The sequence below is a fragment of the Ceratotherium simum genome, chromosome 28 (assembly GCF_057802395.1).
Source record: "Ceratotherium simum simum isolate JZ-2026a chromosome 28, ASM5780239v1, whole genome shotgun sequence".
Lineage (NCBI taxonomy): Eukaryota > Metazoa > Chordata > Mammalia > Perissodactyla > Rhinocerotidae > Ceratotherium > Ceratotherium simum.
The window spans coordinates 35,829,827-35,857,464 of record NC_141927.1 but is presented as its reverse complement, the minus strand read 5'-3'; the positions used below and the strand labels follow the sequence as shown (position 1 = coordinate 35,857,464).

Here is a 27,638-nt window from a genome sequence, read left to right as displayed (position 1 = left end):
CTAACTATATCAACATAAAAAGACCCTCTCCAAGGCATTTAGTAGTAAAGCTGGCAAAAGCCAATGAAAAAGAAGAAAATCTTAAGGGCAGCAAGAGAAAAAAAAAAATAATGTACAAAGGAACTCCTAGCAGGCCCTCAGCAGATTTCTCAGCAGAAACCTTAGAGGCTAGGAGAGAGTGGAATGATATATTCAAAATTCTGAAAAGCAAAATCTTTCAGCAAAGAATAGTCTATCCAGCAAAAATATCCTTCAGATATGATGGAGAAATAAGAACTTCCCCAGAAAAACAAAAGGTAAGGGAGTTCATCACCACAAGACCCCCACTACAGGAAATGCTCAAGGAGGCCCACATACCTGAAAAAAAAAAAGATAAAGGGGATAAAAAGTATTGAGCTAGGAGAAAAATAGGTAGACAAAATTAGAAAAATTACAGGTCTCTATCAGAACAGGTTAGCAAACACTTAATTATAACATCAAAGATAAAGGAAGCAAAACAGCAAAAATAAATATAACCTTGTCACTTTAACCACAAACTGACAACACAAGATGAAATGAGTTGTGACAACAATAACTTTGAAGGGGAAGAGGAAAGGGATGGAATCGACTTAGCCTAAGGAAATAAGAGGTTATCAGAAATGGACTATCTCATTTATGAGACTGTTTTATACAAACCTCATGGTAACCACTAAACAAATAATCAGAACAGAGACTCATATGATAAACAAAGAGAAAACTAAGAAAATCATCATAGAGAACTACCAAACTCAATTGGAGTCCAAAGCACATGGGACAAGGAACAAAGGAAATGCAGAATAGCTAGAAAATGAGTGATAAAATAGCAGCATTTAGCTCTCATGTATCACTAATTACTCTAAACGTAAATGGATTGAATTATTCAATCAAAAGACACAGAGTGGTGGGATGGATTAAAAAACAAGACCCAACAATATGCTGCCTCCAGGAACCACATCTCAGCTCTAAAGACAAACATAGGCTCAGAGTGAAGGGATGGAAGATGAAACTCCAAGCTAATAGCAAAGAAAAGAAAGCAGGTGTTGCCATACTCATATCAGACAAAGTAGATTTCAAAATAAAACAGGTGATGAGAGACAAAGAGGGGCAATATATAATGATAAAAGGGACACTCCACCAAGAAGACACATCACTTATAAATACATATGCCCCCAACACAGGAGCACTAAAGTACATAAAGCAACTATTAACAAACCTGAAAGGAGATATCAATAACAACATAACAATAGTAGGGCACCTTAACACCCCACTTATATCAATGGACAGATCATCCAGACAGAAAGTCAATAAGGAAACAGTGGACTTAAAGAAAAATATAGACTAGATGGACTTAGAAATATATAGAACACTTCATCCAAAATCAGCAGAATACACATTCTTCTCAAGTGTGCATGGAACATTCTAAAGGATAGACAATATATTGGGAACAAGGTAAGCCTCTATAAATTTAAGAAAACTGATATCATAACAAGCATCTTTGCCAACAATAATGCTGTGAAACTAGAAATCAACTACAGGAAAAAAACTGGGAGAGTAACAGAAATGTAGAGACTAAATATGCTACTGAACAACCAATGGATCATTGAAGAAATTAAAGGAGCAATCAAAAATTATCTGAAGACAAATGAAAATGAAAATACACCATATCAACTCATATGGAATGCAGCAAAAGAAATCCCGAGAGGGAAATGCATAGCAATACAGGCCCACCTTAGCAAACAAGAAAAATCACAAATAAGCAATCCTAAACTACATCTAACATAATTAGAAAAGAAGGACAAACAAAGCCTAAAGTCAGCAGAAGGAAGGAAATAATAAAAATTAGAGCAGAAATAAAAGAAATTGAAACTAAGAAAACAGTAGAAAGGATCAATGAAACAAAGAGCTTGTTCTTTGAGAAGATAAACAAAATTGACAAACCCTTACCAAGAAAAAGAAGAGAGAAGCCTGAAATAAATAAAATTAGACATGAAAGAGGAGAAATGACAACGGATAACACAGAAATACAAAGGATTATAAGAGAATACTATGAAAAACTATATGCCAACAAATTGGACAATCTAGAAGAAATGGATAAATTCTTAGATTTACACAACCTCCCAAAGTGAATCAAGAAGAAACAGAGAATCTGACGAGAGCAATCACAAGTAAAGAGACCGAAACAGTAATCAAAAATGGCCACAAAAATAAAAGTCCAGGACCAGATGGCTTCTCTGGAGAATTTTACCAAACATTCAAAGAAGATTTAATACCTATCCTTCTCAAACTATTCCAAAAACCAGAGGAAGATAGATCACTTCCTAACACATTCTACAAGGCCAACATCACCCTGATACCAAAGCCAGACAAGAAAAATACAAAGAATGAAAATTACAGGCCGATATCACTGATGAACATAGATGCAAAAATCCTCAACAAAATATTGGCAAACTGAATAGAGCAATACATAAAAAGATCATACACCATGATCAAGTGGAATTCATATCGGAGACACAGGGATGGTTCAACATCCACAAATCACTCAATGTGATACACCACATTAACAAAATGAGGAATAAAAACCACATGATCATCTCAGTAGAGAAAGAGAAAGCATGTGACAAGATCTAACATCCATTTATAATAAAAACTGTCAATAAAATGGGCATAGAAGGAAAGTACCTCAATGTAATAAAGGTCATATATGACAAACCAACAGCCAACATCATACTCAATGGGGAACAACTGAAAGCCATCACTCTGAGAACAAGAACAAGACAAGGGTCCCCACCCTCATCACTCTTATTCAACATAGTACTGGAGGTTTTGGCCAGAGCAATTAGGCAAGAAAAAGAATAAAAGGAATCCAAATAGGCAATGAAGAAGTGAAACTCTCACTGTTTGCAGACAACATGATTTTATATATAGAAAACCGTAAAGAATCCATCGGAAAACTATTAGAAATAATCAACAACTACAGCAAAGTTGCAGGGTACAAAATCAACTTACAAAAATCAGTTGCATTTCTATACTCTAATAATGAACTAAAAGAAAGAGAACTCAGGAATACAATCTGATTTACAATTGCAACAAAAATAACAAAATATCTAGGAATAAATTTAACCAAGAAGGTGAAAGACCTATTCAATGAAAACTATAAAACATTACTGAAAGAAATTGGTGATGACATAAAGAAATGGAAAGATATCTCATGCACATGGAAGAATAAACATAGTTAAAATGTCCATATTACCTAAAGCAATCTACAGATTCAATGCAATCCCAATCAGAATCCCAACGACATTATTCACAGAAATAGAACAAAGAATTCTATTGGGGCAACAAAAGACGCTGAAAAGCTAAAGCAACTCTGAGAAAAAAGAACAATACTGGAGGCATCACAATCCTAGACTTCAAAATATACTACAAAGCTATAATAATCAAAACAGCATGGTAGTGGTACAAAAACAGATACACAGATCAATGGAACAGAATTGAAAGCCCAGAAATAAAACCACACATCTACTGGCAGCTAATCTTCAACAAAGCAGCTAAGAACATACAATGGAGAAAGGAAAGTCTCTTCAATAAATGGTGCTGGGAAAATTGGACTGACGTGCAAAACAATGAAAGTAGACCACTATCTTTTGCCATACACAAAAATTAACTCAAAATGGATTAAAGATTTAAAAGTAAGACCCAAAACTATAAAACTCCTAGAGAAAATATAAGCAGTACACTCTTTGACATCAGTCTTTAGAGGGATCTTTTTGAATTCCATGTCTACTCCGACAAGGGAAACAAAAGACAAAACAAACAAGTGTGAGTTCATCAAACTAACGAGCTTCTGCAAGGCAAAGGAAACTGGCTTCAAAATGAAAAGACAACCCACCAGCTGGGAGAAAATACTTGCAAATCGTATATCTGACAAGGTGTTAGTCTCCATAATATATAAAGAACTCACACAACTAAACAACAAAAAACAAACAACTTGATCAAAAAATGGGCAGAGGATATGAACAGACAGTTTTCCAAGGAAAATATACAGATGGCCAATAGGCACATGAAAAGATGTTCAACATCACTAATAATCAGGGAACTGCAAATCAAAACTACACTAAGATATCACCTTACACCAATTAGAATGGCTATAATCACCAACACAAAAAAATAACAAATGCTGGAGAGGTTGTGGAGAAAAGGGAACCCTCATTAACTGCTGGTTGGAATGCAAACTGGTGAGCCTCTGTGGAAAATGGTAGGGAGATTCCTCAAAAAATTAAAAATAGAAATATCTTATGATCCAGCTATCTCACTACTGGGTATTTATCCAAAGAACCTGAAATCAACAATACAAAGAGGCTCATGCACCCCTATGTTCATTGCAGCATTATTCACTCTAGCCAAGAAGTGGAAGCAACCCAAGTGTCCATTGACTGATAATTGGATAAAGAGGATGTGGTGTATATATATATATACACACACACAATGGAATACTACTCAGCCATAAAAAAGTACAAAATCGTCCCATTTGCAACAACATGGATGGACCTGGAGGGTATAATGTTAAGCGAAATAAGCCAGACAGAGAAAGACAAACACCACATGATTTCACTCATACATGGAAGATAAACAAACACAGACAGAGAGAACAGTTTGGTGGTTACCGGGGGGAAGAGGGTTGAGGGTGGGCACAAGGGGTGAAGGCATGCATTTATATGGTGACTGACAAACAATAATGTACAACTGAAATTTCAAAACGTTATAAACTATTATGACATAAATAAAAATAATAGCCTACAAGACTCAATGGGACTATATAAGTACATGCTTAAAAACATTTTTGGCTTCCAGTATCCTTATAATAGCATTCTATAGATCTTCTACAACCTGGTTCCTGCCTACCTTTCCAAAATCTTCTATTTCTATCTTCCAGAAAACATGTTCTTTAGTAATTCACACTGACTTTTTGCACACCACAGAATCCACTCTGTTTCACTCCTTGAGGTTTTGCATGTGATTTCTTCTAAACAGAATGTCCCCGTCACTACCCGACTTCTTTACAGAGCTTCCTACATATCTTTCCTCAAGATACAAGTCATCTCTTACCTCTTTCCAAAAAGATTTCCCTGATTTCCAAAGAATATTACTGACACATTTATCATAATAACATATAAAATTCTCCATTTCTTTAACTAATGTGTCTGAATATATCTTCCTGTATTATAAATTCTTTAACTGTGAACCATGTTTTATTGTCTTTTGTATACATAAGATTTTACTCAATAATGGATATACAATAAATATACATTTGAATTGAAATGATTCCATTCATAAGTATTTTTAAAAATCAAGAAACCAAAGAATTAAAGTTTGAAAGGATAAAATAATTACTTACTGCTTTTTGAGATGGACAAAATATGGTTTTCCTTCAATTGTAATAATATAAGCAACCTGTAACATGAGTATCCAAAAAAATTTCAATAACACTGATAAATAATATATGCTAAATAATGTTTTCTCTAACTTATGCTTTAAAAATATTGATAAAATTAATAATAATAATACACAACCATTATATGTGTTTCCCTTCCCATGTGGATATTTGAAGCCTCAGGATTCTGAATTGAGAACTAGGTGGTAGAGTCCCCACATGCCTACTATTCAACACTACTCACATGTCTGAGAAAGAAGTTTGCCTGATGATTGCTATATTTTGGCTTAGACACACACCACCACTTCACCATGTCCAAGGCAAATACCAAAGATGCCCACTTCACTTGAGAGAAACTGGTGCTTGCTTACTTCCAGCCCTCCTGGAAAGTAAATTGCCCTGTGTTATGAGAGGTTTGGGGATTCAATTGGAGACGTAAAAGAAACTTTTCACTCCAAACAAATGGACTCAAGGTATATTTTATTATATAGAGGATAGTAAAGTGATAGTCCGCAAACAGATCCAAATAGGTCAAATAATAAGAGGGAAAAAACACCAGCTCAACTGGAAAGGGAAAACATCCACATTGGCTGAGATAGCAGCAGATTCTAATAGGTCATATAATAAGAGGGAAAAACATCAGATCGATTGGAAAGGGAAACACCAGATTGACTGAAGGGAAATGACACAAATCAACCGGAAAGAGAAACACCAGGTTGACTGAAAAGAGAACACATCAGATCCATTACTTCCCAATAAATCAATTACTCACAACATCCACGCCCCACTGCCGGGAGAGTCCTGTCAACCAACATGGCTGGGCAAGGATCACGCGTCCTGGGCAAGGCACCCCTTCCACAGGTGGAATTCTCACCAAGTCTCAGTCTCCAGCAGTTTTTTATAGCATCAATAATTTCCAGAGTAAGCAGTTACAGAGCTTTTTTCAGAGCAAGCATCTAGTGTTCCCATGCACAAATGGTTATCAGTGGCTTACGTGCACTGAGACCCACCCCCGGCTGTCGTCCCAGCCTAGTAGTTGTGTATTTGCATTGTTTACCTTGCTTATGGTCCCAGCCTGGCACAGATGGCCAGTCTGTCCCAGGCTGCGGCACCCGAAAGGCCTTGAAATTTTTATACATTGCAACTATCTCCATGGGAGAAGGGCCAGTTCCCACCACGCAGAAAGCAGCTTTTATATTTCTTTTTGTGTTGGTGGCTGTAGGTCAATGGAGTGGCCAAACATGGCTGTACTCATGTCAAGACACCCTGCTCATTGGAAGAGACACTCCTAAAAGACAGAACTACAAGAAATGTACTCTAGCAACGTAACGCAAATAGTACCATTGCATTTCTCTTATCCGTGTAAGCAACGAAACTCCTCTAGAATAGAATGTAGGAGAGGATAGAGTGAGAGCAGAGACATGTCTAGAGAACCTTCTAGAAGATAACAGAAAATACAAGAGTCATCAAATTATTTATTTGGTTAATTTTATTAAAATATTTCAGCAAGAAAAACAGCCATTTAAAAGTTTTCAGTTCCTTAACTTTGTATTAGAGCAGAACAAGATTCTCCGCAACAGATAAATGTTCTGAGAAGAGGCATTGATTGGCACTCTGGGAAGAAGTATAAGCGGAATCTGAAGGGCACCTTGAAAATTATGCCCTCTAAAAAATCCCTTGTTATTAAACAAACATGAGGAGAAATAAAGGGGAATATGATAGCACCAATAAAATTTAAAATCCACATATCTTACAAAGCAAAAACCACAAAAAAACTAGAATGTAATTAACAAGAAATGTACAAAACCGACAGGAGGAAAAAAACTCCAAAAAGCCACCATTCAGAGCTTCTACAACTTTTCCCATACAACATCCAACTGTTTGGATTGAATCTGCTCACCTCCTTCCAAATTTATATGCGAATTTCTAACTCCAGTACCTCAAAATGTGACCTTATACAGAGACAGGGTCTTTACAGAGATAATCGAGTTAAAATGAGGTAATTAGTGTGAGCTCTAACCCAATATGACCTGTATCCTTATAAAAAGGGGAAATTTAGACACAGACATACACAAAGGGAGAATGCCATGTGAAGATTCATAAGGAGAAGACATCCAACTACAAGCCAAGGATAGAGGCCTGGAGCAGATCCTTCCCACACAGATCTTCCCTCCAAGGAAGAACCAGCCTTGTCAACACCTTGATCTTGGAGTTCCAGCCTCCAGAACTGTGAGACAATAAATTTCTGTTGTTTAAGCCACATTATGTTACTTTGTTATGGCAGCCTGAACAAACTAAAACATTAACTCTCAATAAAAAATTTAAGAAATGCTAAAGAACAGGATCTAATTGCCAAAAAACAAATAAAAAATAGAGAATAATAAGAGAGCCACGAGTAATATGTATAACAACCAGGATTAAAATAAGAAAATGATGGAGAATTTCAGTAGTACTGTAGCATCTCTAATAAAGAAACATATTGAAATTCTAAAGCAGGAAAAATGAAATACCTGTTATTAAAAATCCAATTAAAGGGTTTAAGCGAAGATTAGACATAGAACAAGATAGGACTGGTGAACAGAAATACAGGTCAGTAGAAAATATCTAGATTGAAGCACAAAAAGAGAATACAAAAGAGAAAATAAGAGAAATGTGACCCATTAACAATGTCTAACATTCATGTAATTAAAGTCCAAGAAAAACAAGAGAAAGATAGAGGTAGAGACTAGTAAAGAAATGATATTTGAAGAATTAACGGCTGAAATTTTCCAAAGCTTATGAAAGATATCAATCCATAGTCTCAAAATATTCTACTAATCCAAAGTAGGATGAATACAAAGAAAGTAAAAGCCAGCCATATCATACTCAAACAGCTAAAACAAAAGACAAGGAGAACATATTTAAAAAAATACATAGTCTCATTTGCAGTGTATGAGAAAACCCACACCATTGTCACATTTGCGACCTTGCATGAAAAGATTTATCATCATTAAATTTGCCTTTTTTGATTAAAAAAAAGGAACAAGAGAAAAAAACACATTACTTTAAAAAGAATTTTTTAATAAAGTATAAGTAACTCTCCCAAAGAAATAATGGACACCAGAAGGCAATGGAATGACATCGTTATAAAGTGCTGACAGAAAATGATGTCCAATCAAGAGTTTTATATCCAGCAAAAATACCCAGAAAATATGCAAGCAAAATAAACACATTTCCTCACAAGAGGAGATGAGAGAATTCATTGCCAGAAAACCTGCAGTAAAAGAAACACTAAAAATAGGGTTTTTTTTTAATGGAAAGAAAATTGCTCCAAGATATGACCATGAAACCAGAAAAGAGAATGAAGAACATAGGAGAAAGTAAGTATGTCAGTAAATTTAAGTGAATATCATTTGTTTAAAATGGTGATAGTGATTGCTCTTGTAATTAAAAAAAATATGTAATTGCAAAGTATATGACAATAGCACAAATGACAGGGAGGACATAAATGGAATAAAGTTTCAAGGTCCTTGAATTATTCAGGAAGTGGTAAAAATACAAATTTAATGGAGCGGGTAATAAATTAAGGATGCATGTTGTAATCACAGGGGTAACCACTAAAAGAATAACAAAAGAATGCATCACTAATAGCTTAATAAAGAAGATAAATTAGACTAATAAAAATCACATCATGGATTATAAACAACAGAGGAAATAAAAATTAAGGAAGAAAGACCAAATGGATTTAAAAAATAATAATTATACACTTTATAAAAGAGAAGCATTTTAAATATAAAAACATTGAAAATAAAAGGATGAAAAATGTTATACCACACAAACAATACCCAAAAGAAAGCCAATGTAGCTATATTAATAGCAAGCAATATACAATGTAATTCAAGATGGATTACAAGAAACAAAGGGAGACATTTCATAACGATAAAAGTATCAATTAAAAACTAAAATATTACAATCCTAAAAATTTTACACACTTAATATCATATCTCCAAAATATATAAAGCAAGTTTCATCAAATTCTGAAAATAACATTGTATTTAGGGACAAGCAACAAACAATTAGAAAATGAACTTAAAGAAACAACACCATTTATTATAGCATTAAAATATATTAAAACGCCTGCGAATAAATTTAACAAAAGATTCATAAGACATCCACACTAAAAACTACTAAACCTTACTGAAAGAAAATCTAAAATACATGGAAAGATATACCAGGTACATGAATTTGAAACAAATGACTCATCTTGGAAAAAACAAGTTCTTCTTAAATCAAGGAAAGGCCTCCACCACTTTGGTCAAGCAGCTTCTACCAGAACTAGTCTTACTCCAGATAACACATGTACATTCTGGTAAAAACACACATAAAAAAATGACCTAAAGGCATGAGAAAGTGAACAAAAGCAGCCACATTCTAGAAATGAACCAAAACTTGAAAAAAGGTAATGACATAAGGCAAGTTACATCTATTTATGGGTTTTAGTCTTAGAGCAAGACAAAGTGGGCACCTCACAGCTAAACTCTAAAGAAACAGAGGATATTGTACGGAGCAACCACAGCTGCCATAAAGTGAGGGTGCAATCAGACAGGAGAGAACCAGAGATAGAGGGCCCCACGCACTTACTACATGATTTAATCTATATAATGTTTAAAAATAGGCAAAACTAATTTATGATGATAGGAAGCAGAACACTGCCTTTGGGGTGGTGGGGGAATTAACTAGAAAGGGACATATGGGAATTTTCTGGGATGATCTTTATCTTGATTTGGGTATTGATTACAAGAATATGTACATTTGTTAAAGCTCAAGAAACCATGCACTTAAGATCTATATTTTTCACTGTATAGAAATTATCCCTCAATAAAATGGTCTTTATCTAAATAATTATTTAAAAAATGCAAATTGAAACCACAATGAGATATCACTTAAGTCAATCAGAATGACAGAAATCACAACATTGAATTACACTTATTCCAGTGTTGGCTGTGGCTCTGATCTCATCTGGAGTTTGAGGAGGCTCATTGATTGATTGTGGAATTTATCTCCTTGTAATTTTAGTACTGAGGTTACCATTTTCTTGCTGGCTGTCTGCCAAGGTTGCTTTCAGCTCAGAGAGGCTCCCAGGGTTCCTTGCTACAAGAGCCCCGTAGGCAGTTCACAATATGGCAGTTTTTGTCTTCTTGGAGGCCAGCTGGAGAAACACTCCAGAAAGCTGTGATGGAGTCTTGTATGATATATACGAATCAACAGTGTGACTACCCCATCATATTTACAGGTCCCACTAACACTCAAGGGGAGGGACTTAGACACCAGGGAGCAGGACTCTCGAGGGCCATCTTAGAATTCTGTCTATTGCAATATTATACAAACATATATACATACGTAAATAAATATATCAAGTACATTGGAATAGTTGTCATTGGATGGAAGAGGGAAATGGGAATGGGGAATAAGAGTAAAGAAGAAAATATAATAATAAGAGGTTTGATGGGACCATTAATCATAGTGTGCTATGAAATGAAGGGGGGGATACATATCTGCACCTAAGGTCCAAAAACGTCCTCTATGGAATATTTCCAGAAACACTAAATTTGAATCAAATTAATCACAGAAATCAACCTATAAATCTCTCTTAAGAACATATTGCATTACTGCTGGAATGAACTGGAAGACATTCTGAAACACAGTAATAATTCTTCCTAAGCAGAAACTAATGAATTTCCTACTTTTACTGTATTGTATGAGGGCAGGGTGGTTGGTCGGGTGTGAGGAGATAAGGATATTCTGGGTCATACTGTTTTATACTTGGACAAGTCTTCACTAGTTTGCTCTATTAGCAAAACTTTTAATTGCAGGAATGATGACAGATTTTTCATATTGTTCACTTTGGTTGTTCCTGTGGAAGGAGTCAAGTATAACACTATCATTCACAAAATTTATTTAAAATAGAACTACGGCTCTGGTGGTTATGATTGAAAAAAGCATGCAAATATTATTATTTAAATAAAACTAAACAACGTGAAAATACTACACTATGCCTATAAGATATTGTGACATAAATATCAAACAATATTAATAAAAATCAAATGCCAAGGGGTTGTAAAGAGTAGTTTCAATTGTACACATTTGGCATGTTGGATAATATCCTGAGACTCTATCTTACTATTCCAAATTCCCCTTGAATAACCTTGGTTCAGTCAATTCACACTCCAGGAAGAGTCATTATTATACCAACATTTGTTATTAATATATGTTTCTGGGGCAAAATGTTTTACTGTGATACTTTTCTGCCCAGGAATCAAGGAAGAGAGAACAAAAGGAAAAGAAAATAGTATTACTTCTTTCTTTGCCCACAAAACTAAATAAGTGGGCCTCTTTTCATTCTTCTTTTTTTTTTTTTTTCTTTTCTGTTCTGTTTGATCAAACCATATTTGAAGGTTTGGAACGACAGGTTTAGGTTTCCTTAATTCCTATATTTAACTCAGAGAAGTCACTTGGGACACTCATAAATACTCACATGGATTAATTTTTTTCATTCCTAAATACCTTGGTGTGTGTGTAGAGTTGCCAGGCATCCTGTATACATAGGAATGTCCTGAATTTAATGATGTTTGTCCTGTGTTCTGTATTTTCTTTGTCAGAATACCCCAAACACCCTGTATCCATATTTTTCAAATAAATTACAAAAATTTGGCAGTCAGATCTATTTTCCACCACAGTAACTGGTGCTTAAATCACTTCCAAGGCAACAGCAGCTGAGAATCATGCCTCCACAAATAAACACCTGCACAATCCCTTCTCTCTCCCTGTATGCTTGTCTGAGAGAAGTCCAGAAGAGAGGACTGAGAATTGAAAATACTTATTTTTCATATTCAATAAAGGAAAAGATTGGTCTTTGGCCAAAGTCCCAGGTGATGAACAAGCAACCACCGTGAGAGATAACTTCTGGTCAGTGCACAGGATCAGAAAATCAGCCAGTCAACAACAGCCACACTCAAATAACGAGCTTCTGCAAGTTAGCCCTCAGTGAGAGCCCCAGCTCCTAGACAAGGGTCAGCCAGTGCCTCACTCCACTGATGAAGATTCCGACATGGAGCTTTTCTCCACGGAGCACACTAACACAGCTGAAAGACTGGCATAACCTGAACACTCCCTTCTGAAAACCCACCAGTCCCTCAACACCAGGCTTCCCCAACCTTCTATGAAGATAGCTCTGGCTTTGTGCGGGGAGACCATGCTTACAACTGGCCCTTACAGGCAAGCTGGAAGAGCACTATCGTTTCCGAATCACACGTCAAGTTCAATTCATTGTTTGTTCACAAGTTCGCAATCCTTTCAATGGTTCACCTCGTTTAGATTAGTTATGAGTGTGGACTTGTGAGGGACAGACTCACTGATACAGCTGCAATATAATCAAATTCGATATTTTCAATTCTTTTGAAGTATTTTGAAACTGTTATCTATTCTTTTATTTGTGTATATTTAAACTCCAAAATGCCAAACACAAGTGTAAATTTTGTGATGAATTTTCTGAACAGTAGAAATTTATCAACTGAGGAAAAAGTTATTTTGAAACTCTTTGCACAGTATGCAATGGTTCATTCCACATCAAAAATGGTGGGAAGTCAGATGTAAACCAGCATATGCTAAGAGCTAAGCAGAAGAGATGAGTGATTTCCCCATACAGTACCAAAGAAGGTGCTACAACAAATTTTTTGGATTCAGAAAAATTCAGATGAAGAGGACATAAGAATTGCAGCAGACATTGTAGTGGTTTTCCACACTGTGTATCATAAGTCTGCTCAAATGACTGAATGTACAACTACCAGACGTATTTTCTGATTCCAAAATTGCAAGCAAATTTTCAGGTGCCAGGTTGAAATCCACTGCAATAATTAGACAACGTTAACGGCTCCCTCTGCAATTACAGAAATTGGCAAAGATCTACACGTCTCACCTTGTTAGGGCATAGCCACTGGTATAAGTAATCACAATGCAGAAAAAAACGTTCCCTTTGCTTGTTTGGTATTTTTCTAGTGAAAAAAAGGCTTGCTTATAAGGCTTTTTTCAAGTAAAATTCCTTCCAGATGAGACATCAGAGACAAGGGCACACTTTTGCAGACTCTCTTATTGAATTGAGTTAATGAGAAAAATTATCCTGCTTTTGGTGGAGATAATACAAATACAAATTTTTGCGGATGTTTGCATAAATATGCCGACAATGTTTATTCAAAACTGAAGCAAAGCATGAATGATTCTGTGGAAGGTGTTGGCTGTTCTGGCCATATTCTGCATAACATTATTCAAAGAGCATCTAATAAACTTTCTATTGGCACTGAGGTCATTGTCATGGTATTGTCCTCTTGCTTCAGCATGTATGCTGTTCGAACTGAGTGATCAAAGGATTTTTTGATTTTGTTGACATTCAGTATTCTTCAATCCTTTTGCATTCACCAAAACTGTTGGCTCTTTTTAACAAATGCAGTTGAGAGAATCCTAAGTTTATTCGAAGCACTGATGTCATGCTTTAATGCTAAAGCAAGGCCCCCAAAATTCTTGTTGACTTTTTAAATAATCCATTGAGTGAAGCCTACTTATTTCTTTTACATAGTTCTCTCTTTAGCAATAGGATTTGGCAAATTGGAAGAAGAGCAAACAGTGTTATTGAAGTATTCCATTACTTAAAATCGAATGTGTTGAAGAAAGAATTGAACCCCCCCACAAATATATCCCTTTAAGTGCCATCTGTTCTTAAAGGGGACACCATTACTTATGAACAGGAAAAGAAATTCCCACTTGAAGTGAATAATTATTATGGCACTTTCTCTATCTTTTGAAATAGTGTTAATACCTTGAAAAATTCAATTCTTATATCTGGATGTTACCAAATACTTTTCCAGCATGGGAAGAAGTAGAATCATCCTGTGTAGCGTTAGAGAAGAAGGGAATAAAATTTGATGACGAGGTTTTGTTTTTGTCAGTGGACAGCATTTTAGAAGGCTGGTGATTAGGAAACACAACATAATGGGGAAGAATCGAAAAGCAAGTTAAGAAGAGCAATGATCAGAGTTGTTAACTTTATGTCAGTACCTGTTCAGTATACCATCTCACAATGCTAATGTCCAGTGTGTTTTCTCACTAACAAATGATCAATGGAAAGAAGAATGAAATAAATTGGATGTGACCACTGTAGAAACTATGCTACAATATAAATGGAATAACTACAAGGAATTTTATAAGCTAATTCTGCAAAACAAAGAACTGTCAAGGAAAGTCAAATCATCAGGGAAATAGAATTCAAGAAAGAGGTATGTAATTTAGATATTTGTAATTTATTTCAGATGAACAGCAAATAATTTTTAGTGTTTAAAATTTAGTATGCCCATGCAATATTTCCCTTTCATCTTTATATACAGATATATAGGCAATGAGAAATAATTCAAATTTAATTGGGTGCCCCATGTTTTTATTTGCTAAATCTGGGAGCTCCTTTTGTGTATCCCTAGGCACTCTTACTTGTGTAGGTCCTACCTCATATTATACTAAACATATTAAAATATAATCACATCCCTCATTAACAATAATTTTCTGTTGCAAAAATATTAAAAGAGAGCTTTTAAAATTGTCATAGTTAAAAGAAATACACTAAATTTCCATATTATTAAATGTCTTTATAAGAATGCTAGAGATTGAGCAAGTGGGGAACTCAAAGATTGTCTGCTCAGTGATAAATAATAGGGAGAGAGGCCTGGTGTTATTAATTTCAGGGAAAAGGAAATTAAACAAAAAGTCAAATGGGGTCCCTTCTTTCCAATCAGAAAAATAAGCTGGAGTAGCACTCATGTATCACGACATGGCTAAGAATTCACTTGGAATAGAGCTGGGGGCTTGTAAATAAAACCCAGCTGCTAAAGGAAGAAAAGGTAAAGAAAGAGAATATGGGGACAGGAGGATAGCTTCAGAGAACCAGGGGTGATCGGGGGAGGGAGAAACCTGAGACAAGCAGTGTATCCTTACGTGAAAGAGGGGGGAAGGTTTGTAAAAAACACTAAAAGGAAAGAAATAAATTTAGAAACCCACATTATGACTAGCGTTGGATTATCCTATATCGGAAGGAACTATGTGAGAAACAGATTTTCCTGGGGAATTAGAGAAGGAATATGCACTAAAATATAGGCTCTAACTGTGAAATCTATGTGCTAGTTAACAGATAAGCCATCTATAAGCTAATCACCAGATCAGCTTTCAGCTCCTTACTGACTTACTGAAAGCTGAGGCAAGTAGCTGAGAGGAATCACCAGGGCTAGGACTAGAGGGCCAGAAATCTCAGTAATCAATATAAGTATTATTTCAACACAATAATTTAGACAATCAAAATTAATGCAAAAATACCTAGGATGAACACAATATCAAAATTTAAAGACAGACAGGACCTGACCCTGACTCATCTCACTCACCTCACCCTAATCCTGGTCTAGGGGAAATCCCAGTTTTCTGCTACTCCCTTAAATTTTGTGCTCGAGTGAAGCCCTTTGCTTGCCTCTCCCTAGTCCTGGCCCTGGTGGATCCTATCCTTAAAATCCTCCATCCTCCATAGAAACACACACACATACAGGGTCACACGTATTCATACACATCAAAATACTCCTTGTTGTGAACCTGGTCTGAGCAGTCAACTCTGCCTCCAAGAACTGAGTTCCTGCCTACATTCAGCAACTTGGGTCTTGACATTAAAGACAACTTAAAACAATGTAAGATACAAAAATATTATTTCCCAATTACATTATTTTCTGGATCACTTTTTGAATCAGATGATGAAAGCTTCTCAGGAACTGTGGTCTGCAGAAATGTTTTATGAGGATCTAAAATAAAAATAAGCAAAGTTATTTTGATACCTTTAATCTTACATTATCCATTTCTAAATCCAATTCTGCCTTTGTTTCTCTACATCACCAACTATTTTTTGTATAATCTTTGCATATACTCTTCCTCTCCACTGTCTTTCTGGTCATTCTTACCTACAAGTTTCTTAACCCTTGTCAAGATCTCAAGTTTTTACTGTCTCTCTCTCAATCTCCACACACACGCACACACACACACACAAACACTCCCTTAGGCAGTGTGACTAAGTAACACTGGCCAACAAATTACACTGTTGTAAAGAGGTATGGAAATGAGAACACACGGGTGCATCAAGAAAGTGGGATCATTCGCAAGGAAAAGATACAGAACATTGAATACAAGGGCGATCTACAATTTTCAACGGAGCAGGTGGAGGACAGCAGTCACCAAATCAGGAAAGCATTGATAGCTTCTTTATGGTGACACAGTTATTTCTGGAACAGCAGAATTTTGTATGTGGAAAAGACCACATATGTCATTTTTGTCCATTTTACAGACAAGGAAGCCATCCCAGAGAGGCGAAAAGATGTTCTGCCCGGAGGCTGCCTCTTTGCCTTCTTGGCCACAGACCCTGAAGCGCGAGGCAAGGAGAAAGTGGGTGGCGAGAGCGAAGGACGGGAGTGACGTCTGGGCCGGGATGTTGGACCAAGAAGTACAGCCCCTGAGCGAACGAAGTCCCGTCAGAAGCCTGGATTGGGAGCGGAAACAAGAACCTGGACTTACCAGGGCCTGCGTGCAGCCCGCCGAGTCCGGTGAGAAGGACCACAAGGAGGAACATGGCTCCGCTGTCCTGGAGCCGAGCTGGCCGCATAGCAGCAGTTGAGGCGTTGAGGCGGTGCCGGCGCCGCTCGCGCGGGGGGGCCGCCCGCCGAGCGCTGGAAATGCGCAACCGGAGCGGGAGGGCGGAGGCGGCGGAGCGGGCAAGAGCTCCAGCGGGAAGGAAAAGCCGGGTGAGGGCTCTCTGCTGCCGCTGGGGGAAGGACGCGACTCGGCACAGGTAATGTGCAGCTGGCGGGCGGGTGGGGGCTCAAGAGGAGACAGTCAGTATTGACACACGTTCGGTTTATTGTTAAGGAAGGAAAGGCGGTGTCATTTTCAATTCTCAGGTTCGGGTGGTGCCTGGGGAGGCTTTTGTTTCTATCTTTTACTTAGGCCAGTGATTTCTGAGGTAATTTCTAGTGACAGTGAGAAGAAACAAAGACAAAAATGCTTAAGTTGCTGATAGCTAACAAGTTTCTTTCTAACATTTACATACCATCCAAACCGGCAAAATGCATATATTTGCAAAAACTGTCGCCAACACTGTGACTTTTCTAAATTTAATGGTTGGATACCTGTTACTGGACAGCTATTGAATGCAGAAGATCCCATACAATCCCTTTCAAATATAGACTCTTCCAAAAAATCTTCTTTAATATCCCCAGTTATTATTGCCACACTCGGCGTAATCCTGCAGCCCCTAGCTTTTACTTCTTTACTTAGCCCTTTTTACATTCTGCCTCTATTAGGAGTGAGAATCTTTGATTTCTTGAGGTCTGTAGGCATTCTTTCCCTCACTGATCCTAGCCTACATCATATTAAATACATTAAAATACAGCCATGCCCCACATTAACTATAATTTTGTTTTAACAAATGCTGAAAGCATGTTTATAAATTCATTTTGAAATTGCTTAGCTGTCCCGAAAAAAATAAGGGAAGTTATTAGCGGAATATAACAGGAACAATCTTTAAAAAGAACCAAGTGACCAAGAAATAAAGTCACAATAGATGGAATTAATAGTAGAATGGATACATATTGCTTAATGAATTAGAAATTTGGAATATTGGAGTGACAAACTCTCCCAGGAAAGAGCAAGAAAGGATAAAAAATAGAAAATACAAAAATAAAAGTAAGAGATAAGAAGAATAAAAGTAGAACTGTCAATATTCTGATAATAGCACTTCCAGAAGGAGAGAAAAATTAAAATAGTTAGGAGGAAATATTTAAAGGGATAATGGAAAAAGTTTCTCTTAATTTAAAAATAAGAAAATGACCTTAGAAAGGACCCAGATATTAAAACCTGGGCGTTGAAGGAAAACACATCTGAAATTTCAAGGGACAGCAAAGAGAAAATTCTGAAATCTTCCAGAGGAAAAGAACAGATCATCTATCAAGGAAGAAGAGTCAGATTGACATTAATAGCCATACTGAATGCATGACTTTCTATTTGCCCTGCCCTTTTTATATGTTTTTCTCTCCTTTTTTGCCTTCCATTGGATTGATCATTCTTTATTATTCCATTTTCCTTCTTTATTGACATGACAGATAAGTAGTTTTCAAATTTTTCTTTTAGTGGTTACCTTAGAATTATAGCATGTGCCCAGGAATATCTCCCTAACTTAATGTCCATTGATTAGCAACTTTAATTACACCTGCAAAGTCCCTTCACAGGAATACCTAGATTAGCTTTGATTGAATAACTAGAAGACAGGAATCTTGGAGGGACATCTTTAGAATTCTTCCTACAATAAGTGGCCTGTCAGTCTCTCTAATCCTTTGGGCTCGTATCAACTAGATCAAGATATGACTCTCCAGGTTTCATTTTTTGATGGTGTGGTGGTATGATTTTTAGCAGGTCTTTGAGAGAGTATAAATGTATAATCTTCCTGATTCTGCCATACTGTGACTCAATTTGAACTTCTATTGCTAGATGTTTGTTAGACTTCAGTTGAAACAGAATGGCTCACACATTTCACCAAGTCCTTCTGCAACCCAAAATACCTAACCTGAATTGGATCATGTCTAACCTGAAAACCCATAAAGCTAGGTGGGAAATGTGAGTGCCATTGAAATGACAAACGAGGTTCATCTCCCCATATGAGAAATAGCTGGTATCCTGGAACCTCACCTCTTACGAGGCACTTTTCTCTGACCTCAGAGCTGCTACATAATTTATGGATGGCTCCACCACCCTCACTTCAAAACAGCTAAGGATAGCAGACACGCTGAACTCAGCCTCTTGGAATATACTCTTAGAGGAGGGTGAAGAAATTTAGTTGAGTGGGCAGAATTGAAGACAGTACTCATGGAATTTACCTGGCCTCTGTAGTTAACATCAGGCCTGATCCTTATAGATCCCTGTTACTTGTCTGTGCATAATAGTTTAGCTGACTTATCTGGCATTCTAAGGGGTGGAGAAATGTGACCAGCAGTGAATTGGTCAAATTCCTTTACATTCAAGTCAGAATTTTGCCTTCTAGGATCAAGTTTTTCTGTCAGCTTCTTGGGGAACTAATTGGGTGGGTATCCAAACAGTTATTAGATCACACTTGTGGTGGGACTATTTCATGAAGTTTAAATTATTTTTCCCTTGAGCAACCAAATGGGAGAAGCACCATTCCTGCTTACAAAGTCTCTTCTAGACTTGAGGTGAAACCAGAAAAAAAGAGAAAATAAATGACCTCCATACCCTGGAATAGTTCAATAAGCCCAGAGTTATGGAGGATAGTCCAACATAACTTATCAAGAAGAACATGTAAACCATTGTACACTAGCTTCAACACTGGAACAGCAGCAAACTTGCTGTTGACGTATTGGCCAAAGAGGAGACAGAGAAGCTGGAAGAGCCACAGGAGTATGAATGAATTTCATGGGTTTAGCAGTTCCCTGAACCAGAAAGCCCAACAAGAAGGTGCTGTTGCATCTGATTGGCTTAAAGAAAGCTTTAATTAAAAATCACGTTGTAATTGGTGGTGTCTTATTCTTTGTGCTCCCATCCATAGGATTCACAGAGACCATTGTATTATAACTTAAAATGGCCAAGTTAAGGGCTATGGAACTCAACTGCTTGAATCATTTGACAGAGTATTGTATGAAATATCAAATCCTAAACAATCCCACAGATGCAGGTGACTATTTAATTGGGTATTTCAGAATTTCTGCAAAGAAGTTAAAATTAGAACCAAATATTTTGACTCTATTAAAGACTGTGAGGAAACTACTTCTACATTAGTTAAATACTCAGATCCTGTAAACAGAATTTTCTGTCACTGTTTAATTACAGAGAGAAATAATCAGAAAACTGATAGAAATGTAACAGGCTGAGATTCAAAAAGTCTACCTTAGACTTGCATCTTTTAAAGATAGAGTTGGACAGATTCTTATAGAAAGCATTTCTGGGATCAGAGAGACCAGCTGGAAACTGAATAGAAAGGATCTTATCAGCTTTACAAACTGCTCATAAGCATCCAAAAACACTTAAAAAGCCCATGAAGCTCTTGGCCTTTCCTTGGACTTATGAAAAGAAGAAAAATTCTTGGATATTGTGAAGTTATAAGGCTCACCGTATCTCCAGCAATCTGAAAACCAAAAGCAAATGCTTCGATAATTCTTATTATATGTTTAAGAAATTTTTCATGGCAGTCTTTACCAATTGCAAAGAATACAATCCTCTTGAGAGTAAATATAACAAATGTGCCAATATCCTAGATAAATTCTTCTTTACTGAAATTAAGGAAGATGGATTGACAATCATTTTCTCTTCTTTCTTAAAAACTAATTGGTATACTTACTAATGTATGTATGGTGGTTTCATTTTAAAACAAAACTGGATATGTAAGCTTCTGCACCGAATTCTGATGTGAGGGCCAAGGGAGGTTTCCTCACACCAACAAGCAATTCTCTGACACCAGCTAAGTGTCCTACAATTCAACTCAATTCTGACACTATCTACCCAGGGATAGCATCAGATTCCACAGGTTAAGGGCTCAGTCCTACAAGACTGCCCCCACTTCAGATGCCAGTCACAAGCCCAGGTTGTCAACTGTGCTTCTGACCTACCAGCTATAGACTGCAGGTTCCTACAGCCACCTCCTTGGGTTGGATTGTCAACCTACAAAAATAGTAACCAGTTTAAAATGCAAAGCATTTATTTGGGGTCAAATAATTGCAATTCAGGGAGCACAGATTCAAGTAGAAAGCCAAATAGTGTCCCGCTAGGGAGTAAAACTCAGGGGCTTTCAAAGGCAAAGGGAGCTTGTAGTACAAAGAATTTTAATTAGAGTTGGAGGCAGAGAGCTAGTCATGGCTAAACATTGATTGACTGTTGATTCTATCTTCAGGAAGTCCACAATCTTTAGTCTTTGTGATCAGGATATCTGTTCTCCTGCTGACTTCTCAAACAATTGCTTGTAAAACAATTACCATTTTGGCCCAGTCCAAAGGTTTGCCCCAGTCCGAGGTTTAAGACAGCAAGGCAGGTTCTCTGGAAAGGCAGTTCTGACTCCATTTTAAAATGGCTCCACTAAAGTCAATTTGACAATTAATTTGCTAGAGCAGCTCACAGAACTCAGAGAAACATTTTACTTGGCAGATTACAGGTTTATTATTAAAGGATATAACTGAAGAACAGAGGGAAAAGGTGAACAGAGCAAAGTACGAGGAAAGGGCGTGAAGCTTCCATGCCCTCTCTGTGAGTACATCTCTTTCCACAAATCTCCACGTGTTCACCAACCCAGAAGCTCTGGGAACCCTGTCCTTTTCAGGTTATTGTGGAGGCTTCATTACATGGGCATGATTGATTAAATCACTGGCCACGGTGGTTGAATTCAATCTCCGGGCCCCTCTCCCTTCCCTGGAGGTTGGAGGGAGGTACTGAAAGTTCCAACCCTCTAATCACATGGTCGGCTCCACTGGCAACCAGCCCCTGTGCTTAGGTGTGGTCTAAAAGTCATCTCATTAATATAACAAAAGACACCTTTGTCACCCTCATCATTTAGGAAATTCCAAGAATTTTAGGAGTTCTGTGCCAGAAACAGAGATAAAGACTAAATATATATTTCTTACTATAAATCACAATAATAGAATACTATATATTAAAGATAATTGCACCCTGTTAAAATTAGCACTTAAAAAAACAAACAAAAAATTCGTCCTAGCATCCTACTGTTTCAGATGTGCATTTAAAGCCATAGAATAGGGGCCAGCCCCCCGTGGCCTAGTGGTTAAGTTCAGCCTGCTCTGCTTTGGCAGCCCGGGTTCATTTCCAGGCATGGACCTATGCCGCTGTTTGGTGGCCACGCTGTGGAGGTGAACCACATATAAAATAGAGAAAAATTGGCACAGATGTTAGCTCAGGGTGAATCTTCCTCAGCAATAAATAAATAAATAAATAAAGACATAGAAGATTTCTATGAAGTAGATTAAAACACACCCACTATTAATATAAATTTTATATGAATGTCTATTAGCTGAATATTTGGTAATAGATGTTCATTTAGTAACAGATGATAAAACAATGATTTGGGGGATCAAGGCAAATTACCAGACCATGAATTTTGTTATTTTCTTAATGAAGTGTGAAGGTTTATTTTTATTCTACTCTGGACAAATTTTAAGTAAGGAATACAAGATAAAAGTCCTGAAAAACATGAAATAGGTGTGTTTGATGTGTTATTGTATATATTTTATAAATAATTACATAGGGGAGAGGCTTTGAGCAATTCGCAATAATTCCATTTCCAAAATATGACTGTTTTGATTACTAAGACATCCTGAAAAATGTAGAGTTTTCATCAACATCTAGTTTTTTATAATGCTACCTAGCACTAATTTGAATGTATAACCACTATGTTAATATTGATTTTTCTCTAAGTAAATGTATAGTATCATGTTTGATTTTGCTTCTGCAATATATGATTTCAAAAATTAACTTCCAGGGTCACACAGGTGTAAACTCGAGTCTGAAATATAATTATATGCTTTAGTAAGGAAGAGTGTATATTATCTCTATGTTAATTCTAGTTTATCCCTATTCCAATAAATAAGAAATTGTCTCAACATTTTTAAATACCAAAAAAAAAAAAAAAATCACCTTAGTGGTATCTAAAATATCGAATGAAAAATGGGAACCCAGCTTGTATTGAGTACCTTGGAATTGATTTCTAAAGATATATCATATCGGATCTGCTTTGTAATGATAAATGAATGAAAAGCAATAGGATATATTCGAGTATAAAAGGAAGCCATTTGGTTTAAAACTAATTTGGCCTGACCCTGTTTTTCCAAAAGGGCATGACGTGGCCTGTTGAGCATGCATTGTACATCTGTTTTAAACATTTACAATGTCTGAAAGACAAGAGTGACGCCCTTAAAGATAGGGATGTAGCTTCCCCCATATTGGCACTTACTTGAAGAGAAGCATCTCTTTCTAGAAACTAAGGATTAATTACTGACCTGCTGTGCTCACCTTGTGACCACTGATCTGCTGTGCCAGCGAAGCAATCTTGTCATAAAAGTGGTTATACATTCCTGTCGTATGTGATGTATGCTCTTTGTTCCAAGATGTTATATAACCACTCTGTACACCCCACTTCTTTGGTGTCCTTCCTTTCTTGGGGAAGGAAGGCCCTGGGCTTTAGTCCTCAGACCTGGCTCATAATAAATTCACCCTAATTTTGACTTATAGATTGATTATGGATTATTTGCATCAACAGTATCCTCTGAAGTTTGGGTTTTTTAATGGATCTTATTATAAAGTATTATCTTTAAAATCAGACAGTCTCTCTATATTGAAAGCATTTTGTTTCTAATTTAAAAATTAATATTTTCATATAACTATTATGCAACAAAGCTGAAGTAGATGTAGTAGTAATTTATCACTATGGAACAAATTATCCTAAAACTAGGGTCTTAAAACATTAACATTTTTTAATTTCCTTATTCAGCGAATATTGTAAAAAGAAATAACTAACATATTTTCATTCCAGGTAATTCAAAATAAATAGTACAATGATAAAAGATGAACTGCTTGGGTCAAGGGACTTTAAAGATTTGGTTGATGTTCCTTCCTCATTCCAGCTCTAGTTTACTGTCAGAACTACAATATATTATCACTTTAGCCTGCCACCAGATATCTCCATCTAACTATGATCAGAATGCTTGACTCCCCCAAATGGACTTTGTTCTGCCACTTTTAACAATGTATTATGTAGTACCTATTTTCCTTACCTGAGGTACATTCATGAAATCTTGTGATGACTGAAAAGTCTATTGTCCATTCATTGTGTTTTCTGGTCATTATTGCTCACCTGTAAGAGCCATGAATAGGAGCTTGCATATTTTCCCATTATGTATATATTTTTGTCTTTATTTAAACACATTTTTGGTATACCTTTGCAAAATCTTCCTAATAAAAATGAAAAATCAGGGCCAGCCTGGCGGCATAATGGTTAGGTTAGCATGTTCCACTTCAGTGGCCTGGGGCTCACAGGTTCAGTTCCCAGGCGTCGACCTACACACTGTCATCAAGCCATGTTGTGGCAGTGTCCCACATACAAAATAGAGGAAGATGGGCACAGATATTAGCTCAGGGACAATGTTCCTCAAGCAACAAGAGGAAGATGGGCAACAGATGTTAGCTCAGGGCCAATCTTCCTCACACACAAAAAAATGAAAAAACAATACTTCCCTACTGATCAAGTCTGCTACTGGGAAACTATCATTTTTGAGGGGAACTGAATATTTTAAGAAACAAGTTAAATAGAATTCAGTCACGCATTATGTAAAAGTAAGCAAAAGCTTAATTAATTTCTTATTTCCTTATGAAATAGTTTTTTTGTGCATTTCCTACTCAAATTAATGGAAGAAGAACAAAGGAGGCAAAAAGATTAACATTCACTGCATGCCTTACTAAGTGCCAGGTATGATGAAATATTCTTCTGCCTAATATTTTAATTTTGGTAATTGATTATTATGATTAGAGATTAGAAGACATTTTCCAATAATAGCTTCCACTTATTGAAGACCTCCCATATGCCCATAAGCTAGGGACTTCACATGAATCACTAAATACTCTTACCTGGGTTTTATTATTCCCACTTACTGGGAATGAATTAATGGTAAATGTATGCCCTGAATGCACCTACCTCTTTTATGTTGTTCATATATATATACGTGTGTACATGAATTTTTTTTTTTTTAGGAAGATTAGCCGTGAGCTAACATCTGTTGCCAATCCTCCTCTTTTTTGCTGAGGAAGATGGCCCTGGGCTAACATCCGTGCCCATCTTCCTCTACTTTATATGGGACACCGCCACAGCATGGCTTGATAAGCAGTGTGTAGGTCCACGCCCAGGATCCGAACCTGCAAACCCTGGGCCACCAAAGCAGAGTGTGTGAACTTAACCACTGTGCCACTGGGCCGGCCCCCATGGATATTTTTTGAAATCAGACAATTCAGAGAAAAAAATCTTCACCTCTTGGAAATATTTTTTCCTACACCTTAGGCATAGATCTATTTATGTTTTTCTCAAATTGCTCTTTCTCCTTCACAATTATTCTTTCTGTTGAGCCATTTGTTCCATAATAACAGGTAATATTATTCTCAATATTTTTGATTAATAGTTATATTTATCGCCATCATCTCTAGCTTTACTTCTGTAAAAATTTGCTGCTACTTCTTATTAGCACTCTCAACATTCTCACTACCACTGTACTTTTGAAACATAATGTTCTAGTATTGCACATCAACAACTACAAAAATTAGCAAAAATAAAACACAATCGATCACAAAACAACTTGACACAGGAGGCTTAGATGACCTTTCACAAGTGCCCATATCACCTCTACATGTCATCTCTATGGGTAAAATCAAGTTGACTTGGTCTTTAGAGAGTAACTTGGTTCAAGTCTATGAAGTTCACATGCTGAGAGTCTATATGTTGAGCTGTTTCTGGATACAGGATGATCATTATTATCAGTCTATTTGCTTGTATTTATATGTGATATGCATGTGTTTATTTCTTCCTCCTCTCCTTCTCCTTCTTCTGTCTCCTCTCTTTGTTTCTTTGTTTTTTTCATGTTTTAACGTTTATTCATTAGGTCTTTTTTTTTCAGCTTTATTGAGCTATAATTGACATATAATATTGTGTCAGTGTAAGGGGTACAACTTGTTAATTTGATACACTTAATATTGCAATATGATTACCACCATTGCATTAGCTAACACCTCCATAGCATCATATAATTACTGTATCATTTCTTTTTTTGTGGTAAGAACATTCAAGATCTACTCTCTTAGCAATACATTGTACAATACAATACGGTACTATTAACTATAATACTGTTAACAGTAGAAATATACAATACAGTACTGTTAACTATAATACAATGCTATGCATTAGATCCCCAGAATTTATTCATCTTCTAACTGGAAGTTTGTACACTTTGACCAACATTTCCCCAGTTCCTCCACCGCCAGCCCCTGGTAACCACCATTCTACTCTCTATTTCTACAAGTTCAGTTTTATTAGATTTCACATATAAGAAATATCATACAGTACTTTTCTTTCTTTGTCTGACTTACTTCACTCAGCATAATGCCTTCAAGGACCCTATATGTAGTCACAAATGGCAAATTGCCTTCTTTTTTATGGCTGAATAATATATCTTTTTTAAAATCACATCTTTTTATCCATTCATCCATTGATTTACACTTAGGTTGTTTCCATATCTTGCCTATTGTGAATAATGCTACAATGAACATGGAAGTGCAGGTATCTTTTTGAGATCCTGTTTTCATTTCCTTTGGATATAAACCCTGAAGTGGGATTGATGGAGTATATGGTAGTTCTATTTTTAATATTTTGAGGAAGCTCAATACTGTTTTCCATAGTGGCTGTACCAATTTACATTCCCATCAATAGTGCACAGGGGTTCCCTTTTCTCTGCAACCTTGCCAATACTTGTTATCTCTTGTCTTTTTGATAATAGCTGTTCTAACAGGTGTGAGGTAATATCTCATGGTAGTTTTGATTTGCATTCTCTGATGATTAGCAGTGTTGAGCATCTTTTCATATAGCTGTTGGCCATTTTTATGTCTTCTTTGGAAAAATGTCTATTCAGTTCCTCTGCCTAGTTTTTAATATTTTAAAAATATTGTTTGTTCTTTTGTTATTGAGTTGTATGAGTTCTTTATATATTTTGGATATTTCCCCCTTATTATATATATGATTTGCAAATATTTCCTCCCATTCCTTAAGTTGCCTTTTCATTTTATTGATTGTTTCTTTTGCAGTACAGAAGCTTTTTAAGTTTGTTGGAGTCTCACTTATTTATTTTTGCCTTTGTTGCTTGTGCTTTTGGTGTCAACCAAAAAATTATTGCCAAGATCAATGTCAAGGAGAATTTTCCCTATGTTTTCTCTTAGGAGGTTTACAGTTTCAGGTCTTATGTTTAAGTCTTTAATCTGTTTCAAGTTAATTTTTGTGAGTGGTGTAAGATAGGGGTGCAGTTTCACTTTTTGGCATGTG

The 27,638-nt window shown here is 36.4% G+C and overlaps 1 protein-coding gene and 1 pseudogene across 6 annotated transcripts in view; one reads left to right on the top strand and one right to left on the bottom strand.

The window, feature by feature from the left end:
* The window catches only part of LOC106800303 (disintegrin and metalloproteinase domain-containing protein 5-like), a 184,608-nt gene extending 167,405 nt beyond the window's left edge, over positions 1–17,203 (bottom strand). For 2 of the 6 annotated variants that reach the window (XM_087418547.1, XM_087418548.1), the window contains exons 1-3: positions 17,072–17,199; positions 16,229–16,308; positions 5,414–5,469 (exon numbers count right to left, since the gene is read on the bottom strand). In XM_087418547.1, the coding sequence (XP_087274673.1) occupies positions 5,414–5,469; positions 16,229–16,308; positions 17,072–17,159 (224 nt within the window). In that variant the 5' untranslated portion in view covers positions 17,160–17,199. Of the gene's footprint in view, positions 1–5,413; positions 5,470–5,693; positions 7,742–16,228; positions 16,309–17,071 lie in introns of those variants that run through there. The other 4 variants (XM_087418545.1, XM_087418543.1, XM_087418542.1 and 1 more) reach the window with 4 other exon arrangements.
* Positions 17,204–17,229: 26 nt separating this feature from the next.
* LOC147913362 (histone acetyltransferase KAT2B pseudogene) lies at positions 17,230–21,961 on the top strand (annotated as a pseudogene).
* Positions 21,962–27,638: the final 5,677 nt, after the last annotated feature.